Source organism: Mustela nigripes, chromosome 16, assembly GCF_022355385.1.
Source record: "Mustela nigripes isolate SB6536 chromosome 16, MUSNIG.SB6536, whole genome shotgun sequence".
In the NCBI taxonomy this organism is placed as follows: Eukaryota; Metazoa; Chordata; class Mammalia; order Carnivora; family Mustelidae; genus Mustela; species Mustela nigripes.
Genome location: NC_081572.1, coordinates 53825661 through 53846294, shown reverse-complemented (window position 1 = coordinate 53846294; position 20634 = coordinate 53825661). Strand labels below are relative to the sequence as shown.

The 20634-nt window shown below is 46.4% G+C and overlaps 1 protein-coding gene across 1 annotated transcript in view; it reads left to right on the top strand.

Annotated features, from left to right (window-relative positions):
• The window catches only part of MYOCD (myocardin), a 95506-nt gene that overhangs the window by 49156 nt on the left and 25716 nt on the right, over window positions 1–20634 (top strand). Inside the window, exons 3-7 of the mRNA XM_059378496.1 lie at window positions 90–145; window positions 1441–1516; window positions 4206–4367; window positions 17612–17787; window positions 20093–20218. Of these exons, the coding sequence (XP_059234479.1) occupies window positions 90–145; window positions 1441–1516; window positions 4206–4367; window positions 17612–17787; window positions 20093–20218 (596 nt within the window). The remainder of the gene's footprint in view (window positions 1–89; window positions 146–1440; window positions 1517–4205; window positions 4368–17611; window positions 17788–20092; window positions 20219–20634) is intronic.

Below are 20634 nucleotides of genomic sequence, written 5' to 3'. Positions count from 1 at the left end.
CACAGCTCAGCAAGCACACCAGCATATCCTGTCTTCGCTGCTCAGTGCCCTAGCCCGCCTCTGCTCACGTCCCTGTCTTTCCGTTGCAGCACTGAAAAATCCAACTGAGTTCCATGAGCAAAGAAAACATTTGGATAGTGACAAGGTAAAATTCTTTTTTTTTTTTTTTTTCAAACTTCCCTCTTTCTGAACTTGGGACTCCAGGGTATGGATCTCTGAGTGTTCAGCTTTGGCTAAAGCAGGCAGAATTTGTACCACAAACTTGATACATGGGCCCTCTTCCCCAGACCTCCACCACACCACAGGGGATCCTAGTCCTACAAACAGAAAACTGGAGAAAGGTGATTGACCACCTTTCGCTTTGAAACTATTTTTTAGCTTAAGAAAGTGTCCCCAGTCTTTCGGATGTTGGGAAGATCGTGGCAAGGACACTGAAGAAGGCAGACAGACTTCGGAAAGCCGTCTAGCTCTTTCTTACACTCAGATTTTTTAAAAATCCAATGTACTACTAAGGTAGGGTCTGTGAATACAAGGCTGATTGGCAGGTACCTTAAGGCAAAAGGCTTTTGGTTTATGTCTCTTTCTGTTTTTGTTTGTTTAACATAATCAGGGCTGGGGAAGGAGGTATTGGCATATACTCTATACCTTCATAGTAGATCTCTGCAAACTGAACTTATCAATAATAGAATAAACACTATTTAACCGGCATCAGCCCTGTATGAGAAGGAGATGCAGAGGGGGTGCCTTTTTCCTGGGATTTCTTTGTCCATGAGTTCTAATTTTGCAGCTACATCGTGGGAGGAGAAAGGAGCTGAGCTCTGTACATCCTCATAGTCACTCCTGAGAGGCTGTGTTCCCTGCTACCTGGATAACAACCGACTTCTATCAGAACGGGAGTGGCCTCCAGACCCCTTTCAGGAGTCCAGTAGGAGATCCAGTAGAGTGGGATCAAAACCCAGAACTAGATCACATTTTCTCAGGTGCTAAGAGAGAAGGCAGGTGCGTCCTTGGAGGCGGGAGTAGGCAGTCATGTTCTCCTAGATGGACGCGGGCTACGTCTCATCTCTAACCTCAGTCAGTTTCACGGCTGTTTTAAGAGTCCGAGGAATAGAATTGACTAGAGCACAACCAACTTTGTACCATCGAAACTTTATTCATGTTTCGTCAGCACATGCCTGCCGGGCCTTTCAGTGCGCAGCCCTGGTGGGGTCCGGACTTCTTCCCTCTTTACTGGATTCTTCCATCTTAAAACTACTGGCGAGGCTCTTGCAAACCTTCCTGCATCGCAACACAGGAAACCAGAGAGACTGGCAAGTCCTGTTTGTCAAAACAGGGACTGTTCTCCCCTTTGAGAGAAATCGAGGCCCTTTGAAAGTCAAAACGGGGCAGTTCAAGCGCGTGAGGTCGCTAGTGGAACGTGCTCTGTGTTTATACCCACAGACTGAAGACTCCCTCAAGCACAAGGTCAGAAACAGGCCCCACCGCGCGGACGTGGTTAATATGCACATACTCCAAGGTGAGCCCACACCCAAGCTGACCCAGCATGCCCGCCGCTCTTCATGTGCCAGAGGTTCTTATTTTCTATGTCCTCTTGATAAAGGTCCCCTCCTATTCCGGAGCGCTCGTTTGAGTCACCCGAGGGCCATGGAGGCAATCAAATCAGGAAGGCAGGGGCTGATCTCAGCTCTGCTTCCTCCTGATGCTCCCTGAGTGCATGTCTCTCCCACCCGTGTACCAGATTCCCCCGTGTGTCCGTCCTTTAGCCGGTAATGAACCTCTGGTACGTTAACTAAAGAAAATAACCAGGCGTACAAAAATGCATATACAGTGATGTTTACGGAGGGGTTCTTTCTGATGTTGAAGCATGGAAAGCAGTGAAACGTCCCCACACTGGGGGACAGGCTGGATTCAGGACGCAGGGTCCGTACCACAGAATGCCTCGCAGCCACACTATAAATGAGGCTTTAAAAGGAAGAGGATCTAATAAGAAAAGGATGTTCAGGGAAGAAGACTAGAAAACAAAGCCATATTTATGGTCAGATTCAGGGATGAACAAACATATACATAAACAATATTTGTAGTCCGATTCTGTGATTTAAAAAAGAAAAAAACAAAACAAAAAAACCCACAACATAGCCCAGGGGCACCCACCTGGCCGGCTCAGTTGGTGGAACGCGGGACTCTTGATCTCAGGGTTGTGGGTTGGAGCCCCACGTCGGGTGTAGATGACCTAAAAGAAAATCTTGAAAGAAAGAAAAAGGAAGGAAAGAAGAAACGGAGGGAGAGACGGTGGATGGAAGGAAGGAAGGAAGGAATCCATAGCCCTAACAATAAATACAAATAGTTAAAAACCGTTGACTCAAAGTAGGGAAGCTTCTCGATGCTTTCATTGTCTTTCATATACTCTTTGAGTATTTCCCACACTTAGGAGGGACGAGTATGTAATAATACTACAATCAAAACAGCATGAGAGGGGCGCCTGGGTGGCTCAGTCAGTCAAGCCTTGGACTCTGGATCTCAGTTCTGATCTCGATCTCAGGTCATGAGTTCAAGCCCCGTGTGGGCTCCACACTGTGCATGGCGCCTACTTAATTAAAAAAAAAAAAAAAAAAAAAAAAAAAGGCATGAGAAATGTTACATCATTACCATCTGGAATTAAAATAGGCTGTGAACTCCCATGGCCCCCTGTTCAATTGCATGACTCTACTGGTTCCCATGGGATCCTCTGTCTTTTAGAGAGAAATTAGGAATTAGTGCCCTCGGGCACCAAGGATCTGCTGGATGCAAAATGACCCCTCTTTGCAAAGGTTCGTGGTCCAGTTTTGGAAGCAGCGGCATAAGCCTTGGCTGTTACGTGCTAGAGGCAGTCGCAGCGAAAGGGGCAAGTAAGAGCAAGCTTTGTGCTGAGACTCAAAGAGTAGGCTGCCGGGCTTGTGGTGGGGAGCAGGTAGGAAGCTCTCCAGGCTGAGGAAACTAAGCAAAGGTACAAAGGTGAACTCGGTGAGACGTGATGGACAGAAGGGAAGGACCAGGGTCGCTGGAGTAGTCCTTTGGGGATGGGGAATCTCCATTCATGGCACAGCCAGAGTGAGACAGAGGAGCGCTGTGCAGGGGTTTCAAGGGAGGAGTGTTTTCTCAACGTTAAATGATGCACAGGATGAATCAGCAAGACCCCTGAGCCAGGAGACCCAGCGAGAAGCCCTGACCATGACCTGAGGGGACGTTAGAGGAGGTCCGGGGAGGACCTAGTCTCAGCACACCTACGCTTGGTCCGCAGTACTGATGTTTTGCCCACCCCATGTCAGGTGCATTACAGAGACAGCTTTTAGATCAGACCTGAGCTGTTGCAACCATACCACATCCCGAGACCGCTCCCGTGTGGAGATTTCTAGATCAGCCGCCAGACACGCGGTCTGGGTGAGTGGGTTGATGAGAATAGAACGAGAGGGCTGGGAGGCTGATGTGTAAGTATCTCCTCTTCTAGAGCAAATACCTAAAATGTGTAAATATCTCCTCTTCTAGAGTAAAGCTAGAATCCTGACAGGTCTGTCTGAACAGCAGCAGCTCGTCAACCAGGCTCTCCTCCATGTTCTTACACAGAAATAAGTCAGGGAGTAATCAGGAGAGGAATATATGGGCAGTTCAGGACTTGATAGAGACCTTTAGCGCCGTCCAAATAATGAGAAACCACCCCCCGGATGGACTCCATTTTTAAAAATGCCCCCGTTTTATTAAGTAACTGTTTCAAAGGGATTTTTTTTTTTTAATTTTATAGTTGACCTTGACATTGGCGTCCGTTAGTATCACAACATCACCAAACCTTAAGGAGTAATACTACTGCAAATAATTATAATAATAGGTAATTATCTGGCAGACTCCGTCCATGCCAGGCAATGGAGAGACAGGACGGGCATCCCTGTGCTGCAGCTTAGGGTCAAAGGGACTGCCTATCCACAGAATTGCCAAATTGCATTTTTTTTTTTTTTTCAAGAATCGGTGCAAAGCATGTTTCTCTAACTCTTCCGGGGCCCCTCGATTTGCCTTTATTTGGAAGTGTCTGGTCTTTGCTGCTAATCCATGTGAAATGACCATGATTGCATGGAAACATTCATTTAGGGTGCGCATACAAAAGCCTAAAAGCAAAAAGTAAACCCAAAGCTGCCATCCGATCGGTAGCACTGATTCTTCCGGTTTCAACCCCGCAGGCTCCACTGCTGAGAGATCCATCCCAACCGCTCAGATGAAGCTAAAAAGAGCCCGTCTCGCGGATGATCTCAATGAAAAGATTGCCCTCCGGCCGGGGCCACTGGAGCTGGTGGAGAAGAACATACTCCCCGTAGATTCTGCTGTGAAGGAGGCCATAAAAGGTAGTTAGAACCCACAGCGTACGTCCCTCTGTGCTCTGAGATCTGAGGGCAGCCAAGGCTCTGGGGCACCACGGGTCCTGGGGGCGGGGCCTCTCACGGGACAGGAGTCCTGCCCTGGGTCACTGTTCCAGAGTCCTCTCCATAACCAGAGGTTACGGATTCAAGAGATCTTTTATTTCCCTTAGTAAGGTTTTTGTTTTTTTTTTGTTTGTTTGTTTTTTGTTGTTGTTGTTTAGTAAAGTCATGTTAATTATTGCTGACGCATAGGAAATTTATTGAGTTTGCTCATTAATTTTTTAACTTTGGAGAGTTTCTCAGTCATTCCTATAATTTCTCGGTTTATCTTCAACTAACTAGGTATGCCATCATGTCTCCTACAAATGAAAATTTCTCTCTCGCTTTGTTTATTCTGCCTTGGTGCATGCCTGATACTTGAAAATAACACCAAGTTTTTGTTAATGTATTATATACTTAGCATTGCCTAAAAAACCATATACAGTATATTTATAACAAACAAATTATATATAATTTTCATGTTTTATTTACAAATTATATATTTGTGAATTATATGAATTTTATATGTGAATTACAAAGTGTACAATATATTATACAAACTTAACATATACTTTATTATATATAAAAATCTATATTATACGTAGATGTATGTCCTATATAAAATTATATATGAATTATATAAAGCACATAGTTTATATCATTTCATACTGTATAATGAACAATGCATTTTAGCAATTATTAACATATTACATAGTAGAAAATTATCTCTATTTGCACATTGCCAGGGATTTAATCAGTATTTTATTATTATATATATGTTATGATTTGGGTAGGTTGATAACATTTATTTTTCTGTTTGTTTCTGTCACAAATGGGGATTTCTTCTCTCATGCATCTCTATATATGGTACTAGCTTTTGGTATGTAGATAGGTATTCTAAGGAAGTATTTCTCTATCCCATCCTACGAAAGAGTAGTGTATAAGATGGGTGCTGAATTTTTAAATGCTTTCAACATGCACAGAAAGATGATCGCATGAGTTTTCTTCTTTGACCTAGGAATACAGCATTGCTCTCTTTTCTAATCACCTTGCACTTGTGGAAAAAATCCTACATAGAATTCTTTTCTGGAAATATCTGATATTTTATTTGAGATTTGCATCTGTTTTATTATTAGTTAGGATAATAGTAGCAGCTAAACCAACCACAAAATTTCAGCAGCTTAACAACACAAGTTTACATTTTGTTCGTAAATGATCCAGAAGAGATTTTCCTTAGTGGCAGATTTTACCGGCACACAGACCCCTTCGGTCTGCCTGCTCCCCTGTCTCCTAGAGCAGGACAGCAAACTTTCTTTAAGAAAGGGCCACACAGAGGGCACCTGGGTGGCTCAGTGGGTTAAGCCGCTGCCTTCGGCTCAGGTCATGATCCCAGGGTCCTGGGATCGAGTCCCGCATCGGGCTCTCTGCTCAGCAGAGAGCTCTCTCTCTCTCTCTCTCTCTCTCTCTGCCTGCCTCTCTGTCTACTTGTGATCTCTCTCTGTCAAATAAATAAATAAAATCTTAAAAAAAAAAAAAAAAAAAGAAAGGGCCACACAGTAGATAGGCTGAGTGATTTAAACTGTCCATCACAACTACTCAGCTCTGCTGCTGTGGTGTGAAAAGGTCCATAAGCAATAAGTCAACAAGTGGACATGGCCACGTTCCAATAAAACTTAACTTACAAAGGCAGGCTCACAGGCGGTAATTCGTCAGCCTGTGCCCTAGAGCTCCCTCATCCTCTGCATCTAGCCAGTGAGGGGGAAGAAAGAATGGAAAGGCCCATGGACCTATTGTAAAAGCCTCCACCTAGAAAGAAACACAACACTTCTGCTCATATTCCATCGTGAAAACAGCATGTATGGCCGGGAAAGGTTTTTTCCTGGCTGAATGGTGATTTTCCAGTATAATGTGCAGCTCAGTCTCACAACCCCAAGACCATGACCTGAGCCAAAGTCAAAAGTTGGACGCTCAACCCACCAAGCCATCCAGGTGCTTTTAAAATTTGTATTTAAAAAAAAAAATTCTCATTACTCCACTGAGTAATTATTGTTAGCCTAAAGTTGTATAAAGTCTTGGCTTACAGTTGTTTTAAGCTGCCCTCGATCGGGGGTTCTGCTCTGGTTTTCCATGCCTTGATGATTTGTGCGTTTTTCTCCCTTCCTCCCTCCCTTTTTCATCACACTTGCTAAAAGTCTTTCTTTTTAATTGGTTATTATTACAAAGAAGCAGTTCATGAACTTGTTTTGGTGGTCGTTGGTTTCTGGTCTCTACTTGGATTCATTCAATTTTGCTTCTCGTCACGGTCATTGAGCAGGAGAATCTCCATGAGCAGAGCTGAGGGTCAAGAGTGTTCATCAGTTTCAGGCGCAGTAGGGACAGGTTGGGGCAGAGGGAAGGTTGGACAACAGGCCCCCCTTCAGGTAAGGAGTTGGAGGGTGTGTGAGCAGGAGTGTGGTCAGCGGAAATGGGTAGAAAGCAATAAACATGAGGGCTAGCAAAATAATAACAACAACAACAACAACAACAACAGGCAGAGCAAGAAGCTCCCTGAAGGTACAGTTGCTGTGGGACCCACTGCTCTCATGTTCAGAGCAGGACTTTGCGACTTTGACCACACAGCCATGCAGCGATTTAATCCCAAATGCCTCAGTTGCTCCTCTCTGAAACCCCAGCAACACTAATACCTACCTTCTGGGGCCTTTTTTCATGGTGGATTTGGTTTTTACTTATGTAAAGAAATAGCCGGGCACTGACAATACATTAGGGAATGAGTCCGGTTTCTGATCTCCCGACTTCGCACTTGAGCAAGAAAAGAGCAGGAAAGCCATCATTCTACATTCCAATTCCTCTGAAGGGAATGGACAAGAGTCACAAAGATCATTCTGGCTTCAATGTAAAGTGGACTCAGGAGATGGGAAATAGTGCCAGAGTACTGTCTTCTGTTGGGGATGGCTGGAGTTGTTTGAGGAAAGTTGATGGAAGCATGAATGAGAGTCATGACAGGGGGTATGGAAAAGAAGGACTCAGAGAGGAAATTGATTCTGCATGATCAGTGGGATACACCAGCCGAGACAAAGGGAAGGCAAAAGATAACACCTAGGTTGAGCAACTGGGTCAATGGTGGCCATTTATCAATATGGGGGCCATGAGTAGAATAGCAGATATGGGGAGAGATGATAGATTCCTGTTTCAACTATGGGTTTAGAGGGGCCCATAGAAAATCCAAAGGCAAGGGACTAAGTAAACATGGGGTTCTATCAAACTAGAATGCAGGAGAATGTTGATCTAGAACTACAGATCTAGGAGACTTCCGTGTGTACGAACATTTAAACCAATGGACTAGATAAGATTGTCTTTCCATTCATATATTTCTTCACTTACTATTTATGGAGTATGCTCTGTGTCAGACACTATTCTGAGTGCTTGGGATATGGCAGTGACTAGAACATTTCTGCTTCAGCAGAGCTTATGTTCTAGTTGGGAGACACTGGCAGTCAACAGACCCATAATGAGAAATTACATATCCTAATTAAAGGGTAATGTAAAAATAAAAGTAGTGCAATGTTCAAGGAATCAAGAGTGCTTGCTAGAGGGTCGTTGGGAGGAATGGAGGCTGCATAAAAGCAAGGAGAGCTAGGAGGCTCCCAGGCAGTGATCTTTAAGACCGAGTAGGGAGACCATGAAGATGAAGGGAGCAAATGGCCATGGAAAGAGGTGGAGGATATAGCAATAATCTTTCCATGTGCATAATGGTTTTTATGGGCAATGTGATGGCCTCATATGAAGTGTCAGAAAGACAGAGAGAGTAGCTCACAGACTAGCTATGGAGCCCACTCTACAATCTGTCGCTTCTTGTGATCAAATGCCCTCCCCGTGGTGAAGCGGTGAGTCAGGGCAGTGTTTCCCTCTGGCTTGTTCTTCTGTGTATTTCATCCTCTCTCCATGTGCTTTTCCAGATGTGCTTAGGTTTTCCAGCTTGGTTTCTATGTTTCTGCCCGACTCTGAGCCAAACGCTTGGTCATGGTCTTCCTCTTGGTTTTAGGAAAGACCAAGTGTTGCCCAACCCAAGACCGATCTAGAACTTCTCCCAATACACAAAGGGATTTTTTTTTTTAATTTTTAAATTTAAAAATTTTATTTATTTATTTTTTAAAAGATTTTATTTATTTATGACAGAGAGAGAGTGAGAGAGGGAACACAAGCATGAGGGAGCTGGAGAGGGAGAAGCAGGCTCCCAGCTGAGCTGGGAGCCCAGTGAGGGACTCCATCCCAGGACCCTGGGATCATGACCTGAGCCGAAGGCAGATGCTTAATGACTGAGGCACGCAGGTGCCTCGCCAGTTTTTTATTTTTTAATTCTCATAGAGTTAACATGCAGTGTTATGTTAGTTTCAAGTATACAATACAGCAATTCAACATGATGACTCAGTGGTCATCATGATTAATGTCCCCTTAATCCCCTTCATCTCTTTCATCCATCCCCAACCCACCTCCTCTCTGGTGACCATCAGTGCATTCTCTATAGTTAAGAGTCTGTTTCTTGGTTTTTTCTCCCACCACCCACCTTTGTTCATTTGTTTTATTTCTTAAATTCTACATATGAGTGAAATCATATGGTATTTATCTTTCTCTGACTTATTTCCCTTAGTATTATGCCCTCTAGCTCCATCCATGTTTTTGCAAATGTAAGATTCCATTCTTTTTATGGCTGAGTAATCTTCCGTTGTATATATACACTACATCTTCTTGATGCCTTCATCTATTGATGGACACTTGGATTGCTTCCATAATTTGCCTATTGTAAATACTACTGCTATGAACATCAGGGTGCATATGTCTTTGTGAATTCATGTTTTCATATTCTTGGAGTAAATATCCAGTCGTGGAATTACTGGATCATGTGGTAATTCTATTTTTAAGTTTTTGAAGAACCTCCATACTGTTTTCCACAATGGCTGTACCAGTTTGCTTTCCTACCGGCAGTGCCTGAAGGTTTCCCCTTTCTCTGCATTCTCACTAACACCTGTTTTTTCTTGTGTTGTTGATTTGAGACATTCTGACAGGCGTGAGGTGGTACCTCATTGTAGTTTTGATTTGCATTTCCCTAATGATGAGTGAAGTTGAGCATCTTTTCATGTGTCTGTTGGCCATTTGGATGTCTTATTTGGAAAAATGTCCATTTTTAGTTGGATAATTTGGTTGTTTGGTTCTGAGTTGTATAAGTTCTTTATATATTTGGGTACTAACCCTTTATCAGATATGTCATTTGCAAATATCTTCTCCCATTCAGTAGGTTGTTGATTGTTTCCTTTGTTGTGAAGAAGCTTTTTATTTTGATAAAGTCCCAATAGTTTATTTTTGCTTTTGTTTCCCTTGCCTCAGGAGAGACAGATCTAGAAAAATGTTATTATGGCCAATGTCAGAGAAATGACTGCTTGAGCTCTCTTTTGGGATTTTTCTGGTTTCAGGTCTCACCTTTAGGTCCTTAATTTATTTTGAGTTTAAATTTCTGTGTGTGGTGTAAGAAGGTCCAGTTTCATTCTTTTGCACATAGCTGTCCAGTTCTCCCAGCCCCATTTGTTGAAGAGACAGTCTTTGTCTTTTTCCCATTACATATTCTTACCTCTTTTATTGAAGAAGATTAATTAACCATGTAAGTGTGGGTTTTTTTCTGGGCTTTCCATTCGGTTCCATTGAGCTATGTGTCTGTTTTTATACCAGTACCATACTGTTTTGATTACTACAGCTTTTTTGTAGTATATCTTGAAATCTGGGATTGTGGTCACTCCAGTTTTGTTCCTTTTCAGGATTGCTTTGGCTTCCTGATTTGACTTCCATAGAAGGCTTGGGCCTCCTCGTGGCACGTCTCAGAGGAGTATGTCCCTGATTCCTTTTTTCCCCTTCTCGGAAAGCCATTAAAGGGGTCTGAGCGACCCCTTCCAACATGGGGTTGGGGGGGGGGGGTGTCGCCCATTCCAACAAGCAATGCACAGGACACCAGCTGGGCATCCTACAGTTCAACTCAATTGAGCTACCTGAAACAGCATCAGATCTCAGGGGTAAAGGGCTCAGTCCTGCCAGATCACCTTCCTCTCCAGACACCAGTCACAAGCACGCGTCAGCTGGGCTTCTGATCAACCCGCCATTTGCAAATCCAAGATTCATCTTCCCTCCTTGAACTCAACTGGTTTGCCAGAGTAGCTCACAGAATTCAGGACACCCATTTACATACTGGATCACCCGTTTATTATAAAAGGGGATAGCTCAGTAACAGTCAGATGGAATAGATACAGGGGACCAGCCATGTATGGGGAAAGGATGAGGAGCTTCCTTGCGTTCCAGGAACACCACTCTTCACAAATCTCGGCACGGTCATCAATCCAGAACCTCTCCAAACCCCATCCCTTTGGGTTTTTAATGGAGGCTTCATTCCAGAGTCATGACTGATTAGAAAGATGGCCAAGGGTGAATGAACTCAGGCTCCAGCCCACCTCTCCTCTCCCTGGGGGTTAGAGGGTGGGACTGAAAATTTTCCCAGCCCCAGCCCCATCCTCAGGTGAGGTCCAAAAGCCACCTCGTTAACATAACAAACAACACTTTTGTGGCTCTCATCGCCTAGAAAATTCCAGAGCTCTGTGCCAGAAAGGAGACAAACTCCAAATGTATATTTTTTATTATAAATCGCCATATTGCAACCCCTAACCGCCCCAGACTCTCAAGACAGAATGCTGAAACAAAACACCAAATCTGATGTTACAGGGGCCTGAGGATTTAGGAGAGCAGAAATTACATAGTGGACTTTGGTGTGGGCCCCCTTGAGCTGCTGTAGGGTCGTTATTACTTAAAGATCCCTCAGTGGGAGACCCCAGGAGCTGACTCGTAGCTTAATTCTCTCACTGGCCATTGGAGTCTTTTCTTCACTTGCCAGGAGCATCCCTGGAAGCGTCCACAGAAGCTATTTATTGTCCAGAGGTCTGGCTTCTGCTTGAGTGAAACACAAGCCCTGTGGGCTTTCCTGGTTTTTTCCAAACAGTGGGAGGATGCTGGTTCTCAGCTCTAATAGACAAACCCCTCCTTGCGAAAGTGTCCTCACCTTTCCCTTGGTCTGACCCAGGCAGCCAGCGGAATGCCCAAGTCAGCTACTCAGCTCCTTTAAAAAAAAAAAAAAAAAATTGAACGTGTGACTCAGAATATACAATCTAGCCATCAAAGATAAATTAGTTCTTTGTGTCACTATAACCCTTTAACATAAGGAGCAGTATTTCTAGTCCAAAAGAACTCGTCCGGAAGACATCCTTTTACAGCTGTCACTCAACACTTTCCAAAAGATCCTACACTCACCTCTGCTCACTCACACTCCCTGCCCTCCAGGTGCAGACTTCATAGCAAAACAAAACAATCCCTATTTACTAAGAATCCCTGTCCTTCAGAGATGCTGATAGTCCTTAGGCTCTGATCATTTATTTGAAGGCAAATAGACAATAATCACAGCCCTAAGCCAGATGGTAGAGTCATTTGCTTTGTCATTAAAAAAAAAAAAAAAAAAAGTTTGCTTTGGCATAACTTTCTTGTGGACAGAATTTATCATTCCAGAAGGAGAAATTGGTTCAAAAGTGCACGTGATCCTAGGGGAAAGAGGCCCAATGAGGCACCTGTAAAGAACAGGTTTCTGTGCTGGGGGCATCTGCTGCCCATTGAAGTGGTCACTGGCCGCCTCACGGAGGAACCTGTGGCTGGGGACAGGTGCTACATCCCTGAGAGGGAGCTCAGACAGGTCGGGGTCCTGCAAAGAGGAAGCAAAACACCGTGCAAGTATCTTCACACATCTGACCATCTTTCCTCCCTCGAGAATTAACCTCGAGCTCTAACACAGGTTTTGTCCTCTCAGGGTTAAGGCGTTGTCTCCACTCATGTGGTCCTAGCAGCAAGGTTACAACCGGAGCTGAAGGCACATTGCTGAACAGCCAGGAATCTGAAGGACAAGGAATCCTCCTTCCTGGGAACATCCATTCACCCCATTTCCGTAGCAAAGGCCTCCGATCCCCTTCAAGGGCCGCAGGTTCTGTCTTTGTTGGAAGGTAAAATCTATCCTCGAGAGATGGGGATGTCTTCCCTGTATTAAAATACCTTTCCACAAGAGCCACATTTAAACCATAGCTATTTCCTTGTCCCTTTGGAAAGGGATTTTCCTTCAGTCTCTTCCAAGAGGGCATTAAGAGGTGGCCTGCCGGAATGGAAATAGCTCTCCTGCGGGGCACGGAGCAATCCTGTACGGAGATAAGCAAGCCAGGTCCCTTTCCGCAGCCCGCTTCGTGGTCTCCCGCAGCAAGGTACCCAGGACTCCAGCTCTCTCACTTAATCTCGGAATCTTAAATGTTTATGCAAAGAAAGTACAACTGACTCATTCATCTAATTGCTTCCAAGAGGGACAGGGAAAGCTCAGTGTCGCCAGGTCCACATCCCCCAGGGGCCAGTGCCCAGAGCCGGCCCCGTGGTCATAGCCAGAGGATGATGTCAGGGCTTCCCAAAGCAGGTCCTTGTCACCGCACGGCCTGACATGTCTGTGGGGACAATAGCCAGCACACCGCACTCCAGCGGCTCCCAGGGAGCCTTGTGCTGGGGAAGATTGGAACGGAGGCCCAGGGTCACAGCGCAAAGTCAGCAGACTCGGCTGTTCCCAAAGCAGCGCGATAAGGCGACCTTTGTGCCTCTCCACGTGAGCCTGGCTTGAACCAGGAGGGTGAGGGCGTGACAAGCAGCCTTTCCGGGGACTGTCTGGTCCCAGGGAGGACAAATCAGTTTTTCCAGCTCCGGAGTTGCACTGATCTTTGCAAAGCTGATCTCAGGACTAGCTGCCTCCTGGGTGGTCTTATTTATTTTCGATAATGGCAAACTTGAGACAAGCAGCTACTCCTGACAAAGGCTGTAGCCGTCATCACCCTGGCTAGGGATGACGGAACGCTTGCCCACCCAGGGGCTAGGCGAGGTGCTTTGCACATTCCGTTGTTCGAATCCTTAAAACCTGGAGAGGTAACTGTGGCTGCTGTTTTCATCTTAGAGGTGGGGACACTGAGGCTCTCGGGGGTTCAATAATTTGCCAGCAGACACTAGAACTGAAGGGGCAGGACCAAGAAACAAACCAAGCCATCTGGAGTCCAGAACTGAAGTTCTTACTGACCACGCTTAACAGATACCATATTCATCATCTCTAAAGGAAGCCACTGCCTTTGGCTACCCGCGCCTCTCTGCTGTTCTGTTTCTCCTGCCAAAAGGGACTGAGCTGTGGGAGTGCAGCCGTGTGGGGGCTTACTCTAAGCTACTTGGTCACAAATCCAAGCCACTTGTAGCCCGAGATGGTGGCGATTGGCAGGGGCCCCCAAGGCAGGGTCTTTGTGTCGACACAATAACAACATGGTTCTCAATGGTGTATTCTGACCTGGCACATGGGCCTTTTAGAGATGAGACAAGTAGGAGTTCTGTGTGGGGCCTTAACCCTCACTCTGTTGGCTCACCCAGGTGTAAACAACTCCCTATATGAGGTTCCATGAACGCACGGCTTCTCCATTGACTTGGGCAGAAAAACATCTTTAAATGATTGCTTGTCACTTGATTAAAGTAGACTCCTGGAAGCTGTGTGTCTCTCCAGGGATTGGCTCCCAAAATAATTCTGTCCCCTGACGGGGGGATCTCCTCCTCCCCACCCCTTGCCACTCTGCTGTTCACACTCCATTAACTTTTCTTTCGCCAACCCCCTCCCCTGCCATGAAGGTCAAGTATGTCCCCCCCCCTCTGTGTCGTCCTGTCCATGGCTGGTGGTCATTTCACACTCAACCCAATCCCGCCGCCTCCGAGAGTCTCCTGGACCTTCTCCACATTGAGATCTCCTCCGTCTGTCCTGGACGGCCCTGGCCAGGTGGTTCTAGTCCTTGACAAATGTCCCCAGTGGTGACCCATGGAGATCAGCTCTTCTCGGCATCACATCTGATTTTACTTCCGCTTCTCTCCTTCTCCCACAGTGGGAAAGCTGGATGGGAACAAAATAGCCAGGGAAAGCCCTCCCCTGAATGTCCCGGCTTCTGCGTCCTCGACCCTGGTGTCACCATCAGTCCCTTACAAAACCTCAAGTACTAAAGGCTGTGGAGTTTGGAGCTATCCTTATGTGTGCAGGAAAAGGAGGGGCATTTTCTCAGCTACCTCCCCCATTCCCTTACCCAGCGGGTGTTCCCTGAAGCGCAGGCTGCCACGTGATGCTTTCCAGGGAGGGTAGTGGATTTTGCCTTCCCTCTGCTGGTGGCTCTGAGCATTCACACTGCCGTCTTGGCGCAGTCCCTATACGATGGGGCGTTAGACCTTATATGTCCTCGTCCCCAAAACAGTGATGAGAAAATGAGCCCTCCTCTGACTCACAAGACCACGATGAGACCCAACAAAGTTGATGCTTTTTGTTACTATCACCACCATTAAGTAAATTCCTGGTTAAAAAAACAAACAAAAAAGAAAACTATTCTTATCGTTTGTCATCGCTCCGTTTGACACAAAGTGGGATGTTGCCGATAAGAAACCATCCTCCCCCTCTCTCTCCCTGCCTGCCTCTTTTAAGTGTCTTCCTCACGTGCTAGAATGTTCGGACGCCTTTGCCATTCAAGGAACCTCCTCTGATGTGTGGCATATTTGCGATGGGATGCTCGGCGTGGGTGTGGGTGAGATGGTGGGGGTCCGTGGGTGGGGGAGTAGCGGTCCCCTGGAGTATCAGCTCTCATGGAGAAGCTCTCTATCCAGTTAGACTGGGGGACGTCAGGAGGGAATACGATAGAGCTTTCGGATAGAGGGTCCTGTCCTGCAGGACCCTGACCCTGTTGGCCCCAAGGGACCAACACACTCACATGAAGGGTTCTCTGAGGATGGAAGTGATGTTGTCCCAGGGCATGTGCCAGACACACCCAGCACGATGCTGTGATTTCTGCGGGGGGAAGGCTTAAGGTCCCCCACCAACCTCCCTGGCCCTTAATAACATCTGTAAGCCTTTGAACAGGGACCAAGCCTTTACTTCCACCAGCAGAGGTAGGACTTGAAATTTCAGTGACAAATAAAGGTGTATGTGTAGAGCCCAGGGTCCCCTGTAAGAGAAGAGAAGGGTGTAAGGCTGGATTCTTAAAATAGAAAGGGGAGTGTTTGAGAGTACTGGAGGTGGGGAAGAGTGACCCCCGATCTCCAATTAAAAAGTTGGCATTTATCAAATACCGAAGGAAACCCCTCTCTCAGGAAACGAATGGGTTGCTGATGTAAATATCCAAAAAGGCTAAAATTTATTTATTTCAGGTAATCAGTAAACAAATCTTTTACATTATTCTCTGTACTTTTTTCTTATTTCAAATTTTTTATTATGCTTTAGAAAAGGACACCTCTGAAAACAGGAGAAAAATAAAGTTTCCAACAATACAATGGAGTCCTGTGTAGCTATTACCAAATATATATACATAAATATATATATATATAAATATATATATATATATATATATATATATATATATATATATATATATATAAATAGAGGACTATCTCTGCATGCTCCCAAGGAAAGAACTCTAAGTAACATTGTAACAAGAATAAAGCAAGTTTCAGAAGGTCTATTTCACAAGTCCCGTGTAAGTGAAATATTCTGCACCTGTGTGTATATTTTGTTACATGGATAGAACTAGATCTAGAAGAGTCACCAAATCATTAGCAGGAAGTGGGATGGATTTATATCATCTTCCTACGGTATGAGAGGTTCTGGTAAGTAACTATTACGTCTGCCATCACAGAAAAGCAATCACGAGTTTAAAAACAGTCCTCGAAGGGGTGGACCAGCCAGGCTGGTCCCCAAGTCCTTCCAGGTTAGTGGGGTGCCCAGGGCTGGGGGCGGAGGGAGCAGCTATTGGAATTTCCACCTGCTGTGTCCCTTCTGGCTCTTTCCTGCTTTGACACTTGGATGTCTGGAGGGTCCGTGACAGAGACCAGGAGTGGTAGTGATGACAAGCCCCAACCCACATTTGTTCCATTTCTTGCCGCTCCTTGCTACTTTTCCAATCTCCACCGCGGAAGCCCCCCTCTCTTATCTGCCCAAAGCAGGAGTCAAAAGTTCTTGTCCATGTGATTGCAGATTGCCGGGCTGGGAAACTTCCTGATAATACCTAAATTCCTTTAGAAGAGCTGAGCCTGGGATCGGGTCAGAAGCGTTTCTGGGGCCTGAGCACATCGTGTACTGAGTAGCTAGATAATAAGCCAGATACAGTTCGGCAATGTTCAAAAACAAAACAGAAAAGAAAACAAAAACACACACACAAACCATAAGGGACGTATAAAGATGGCATTGTAGTCCCACCTGATTGGATAGCCCCTTCCCCCAAGCCGATGAACCTGGTCCCCTCCAAAGGCCACGCAGGCTGCTCAGGAAAAATTTCTGCCTTTCCAGCTGTTGAGGGTTTCCAAAATAGACACAGAGATAGGAGGTATACAAAGAAAACCCAAATAATAATAACAATATGATCACGCTGCAGATTCTGGGACATATTTATGGCTTTTATAAACAGCCACGTGTTCGTTGATAGGGGGTTTGTGACCGTGGCGACAAGAGCTAATTCTGACATTTAGGAATTGAGACTCAGTAGCAGCTCTGGCTTATCCCAAAGAATGAAGTTTGCGACACAGTGTGCGCTGTGTGCCCTGCTTTGTATTTGAACATGATGCTGGGGGCCCCTTGTCATCTCCGCTCTATGTCTCATAGAACCTGAGGGAGACGGGCTTCCTCCCACTGCGATCTCCTTTGGCCTCGTCCTGTATCCAGTAGCCCCTTTCTTTCCTTCATCTTCCCTGACTGTGTTTCAGAAAGAGAACCGGGCTCGCACCAAAAATGGGCAGGAACAGATAAACCTGAAGATAAACTTGAACAAGCGATGGAAGACCTTTAATACACCCTGCATTCTTCCCTGCCGGACATGTCCCTTTTATAAACACGAGTTCCCATTTGGAGTAAATCGAGGAGACGCCACATAAAGTTAAAACCTGTCTTCGCTCTTACCTTGTGCTAGAAACAGATCGAAGGAGACAGATGTGTGCACTCCTGGTAGGGAGGACACAGCGAAGCATTTCCAGAAAGCCCTTCTATGTGCCTTAGCCACTGACCCCATTCTTGGGTTTTACCCCATCAGGTAACCAGGTGAGTTTCTCCAAATCGGCAGATGCATTTGCCTTCGAAGAGGATAGCAGCAGTGACGGGCTTTCTCCAGACCAGGCTCGGAGCGAAGACCCCCAGGGATCAGCGGGATCCCCTGCAGACACGAAAGCCTCAGAGACCCCTTTGGCAGGTCCTCTGGGGCCCGTCCAGGTAAACAAACCCCACCTCAGCCTGTGTTGTCTTCACAGGCTTAAAAGCACACTGCCACCCTTGGTTTTGCATAGAGACCCCTACGATGTCTCTTGATGGCACTTGAACCTCATGCCTCTTTTGTCCCCATCCAGTCCAGCGATCTGTGTGCGGTGGCCAAAACCTCTAGAAGACCCCAAAAGAGAACCCTCGGGACTATAACCCTTTGACTTACTCTTGAAGTGTCTGCTCTGCCAAGTGCATGCCTTTTATCTGCCAAATTTATGGACAAATACAAAGAGACTCCGTGAGATCAGATGAGTCATGATGATCTCCCGGATAGAATGTGCCAGAGCAGGACCGATTTCAAAGCCCACAGGCTTTCCACGCACGGAGGGATCTCTAAGGGTCCTGGGGAGGGCAGAGCAGGAAGGGCTGATTGGCTGCATGGCAGGGAGCCCCGAGATGGTTCTTCCCTTACAGACTTCTACCTGCCGAACCACTGCCAGGTCCACCTCCAGCCCAGTCTGAGCATAGCTTGGTGGGGCTTTCCTCAGCCTAGCAGCCTTGTGTGATAGTATTCCTGCAGCCCCTAGGAGGAGATCTGTGTGGGCATGTGCACACACACACGCACACGCACGTGCACACACACACACATGCACACACAGACACACAGACACGCACACACATACACAAGGGGGAAGGAGTTGCACAGGTGTAGCAGCAAGATGTGTCCTCCTCCTACCCACGGACGCTGCAGAGAGCCTCCCTTTTAGGGAGAGTCGGGTCCTGCCAGCTTCACGGGAATTTCGGGGTGCCCTGAAATTCGATGTTGTGTTTGAAACGTGGCTTACGCTGCACATTGCCAGAGGGGTATCAGGCACAGCTTGGGTAGTGCTCACGGCAGAGACCGGTTCTGGAAACCGTGCCGTCGTCTTGCCCTTCTGCACACCTTGAAGCGAGCGAAGCTGGCACGCTGAGGAGACGGTGTGGACTGGGAGAAGCCGCGAGCGAACAGAGCGGAAATAGCCGCACATTCATTGTGCCTGGGTTATACGGAAGCGTGTTCCCTCTGCCTGCCACAGCCGGCCTTCGCAGCCCCGCTTCTCTGATAACAGCAAACAGTATTTCAGATCTCTCGTATCTATTATTCTGAGGGTAAATTCCTCAGCTTCTGATTGAAGAATGGGTTCAGGAGAAGACAAGTTCTTTTCTGCTTCACCCAGCCAGGAGAAGGGGTCAGAGGGAATGAGCCTGGGGCAATGCTAGGCTCAGGGCAAAAACCATTTTGTCATTACACCCAGAAGCCCCAGTGAGCAGATCAGGACACTGAGGCTCGAGGGGAAAGGGTTCTCCAGGACTTTGCAGGTGCCAGGGCTCAGGAAAGGGCAGAGAATCTCCAGGAGGGAGAGCACGTGCATCCCCTGTCCCTCTTGGTCACAGGATCGGATTGCTGGAGAGGGACGGTTAAGAGGTTTGGTTAAGAGGGACAGAGGGACGGAGAAGACAGTTACTCCTTTTCCCCAGTCCTCCACATACAGAAACCTGTCTCTCCTAAAGGCTGTTCAGGACACTACCTGCACACCCCCCGTATACACGTACACATGTACAACTACATATGTGTGTGTAAATATACACAAACACACATATCTGTACACATGCGCATACCTGTAACATGCATGTACAAACTCACACATATATACACATTCACGTATATGCAGACCCATGCATATACACATGCACACACATAGAAACATATAGACACATACATATGCACATATGCACGTTTACAAACATATATACCCAGAAACACACATATACACATACGCGTGCATTTTCCGTCCATGTGCTAACACCATTTTTATCGAGGGTTTTTTTTGTTTGTTTTTTTTGGTCCTACTTTCCTCCCCAGATTCCTACACTGACTCCTCCCTCCCTCTTCTGTTTCTTATCGGTCTCCTTAGCAAGTCCAACAGGTGGACCTTGTCACAGGTGGAACCCTTCACAGGGGGACCAGCTGTCTGGGATGGTGTCAAACAGGCCATTTCTATTCTTGTCTTCTGGAATGATGATGAATGACAACCCCTTTAGCTCTCAGAAGTGACCTGAGTTGGTTGACATATTCTATCATACTATATCATATATATATGAATGATTCCTTTTCCCGGGGAGGTCATGTGGACTTGAATATGGACTTGGACATGAAGTGCAGACAGGAACAGCAGAGCTATGGATGTGGCAGTGGAGGGAGGAAGGAACTTGACTCTATTTCTGCGTCTTACAGTTTTCCTCCTGCATCCGACTCATGCTGAAATTTGGATTTCAGGATCATTCTTCTGGCTCCGAAAATGACAGGAAAGACTCAGCCTCCCAGCCCAGCAGCCAGTCAGACACGGGGAAGCAGGGGCTCGGCCCTCTTGGCAACCCGATCACTGTGCACGCTGCCGTAAAGGTAGGGACAGACCATCCCCCCAGCACCTGCCTGACCGCTCGCTCCATGAGCCAGCTGGGAGCAGAGCTTTCCAGCCTAGTTGTGGTGGTTCAGTGGGAGTCAGGGGGGAGAGTCACTCAGCCTACCGGGAGCATCACAAGTCAGGAGAGGAGAAAGGCGCCATGCATGTATGCGGACCAAGAGTCTGTTAATCTGTGCAGACACGGCCATGGATCTTTCCTGCAGAAGAGAAACCCATGTGCTTGCATTTCTTTGGAATTACAGCTCAGCCCATGTGTGCCTGACATAAAAGACTTCATAAGGTCAGCCTAGAGGAAGACACAGCTGATGGGAACACACATAGGATTTGTAAATGTCATCAATTAGGTGGGAGGTGGAGTTGAGTTTTATGCAGGAGAAGCAGATCTGAAGGCTTT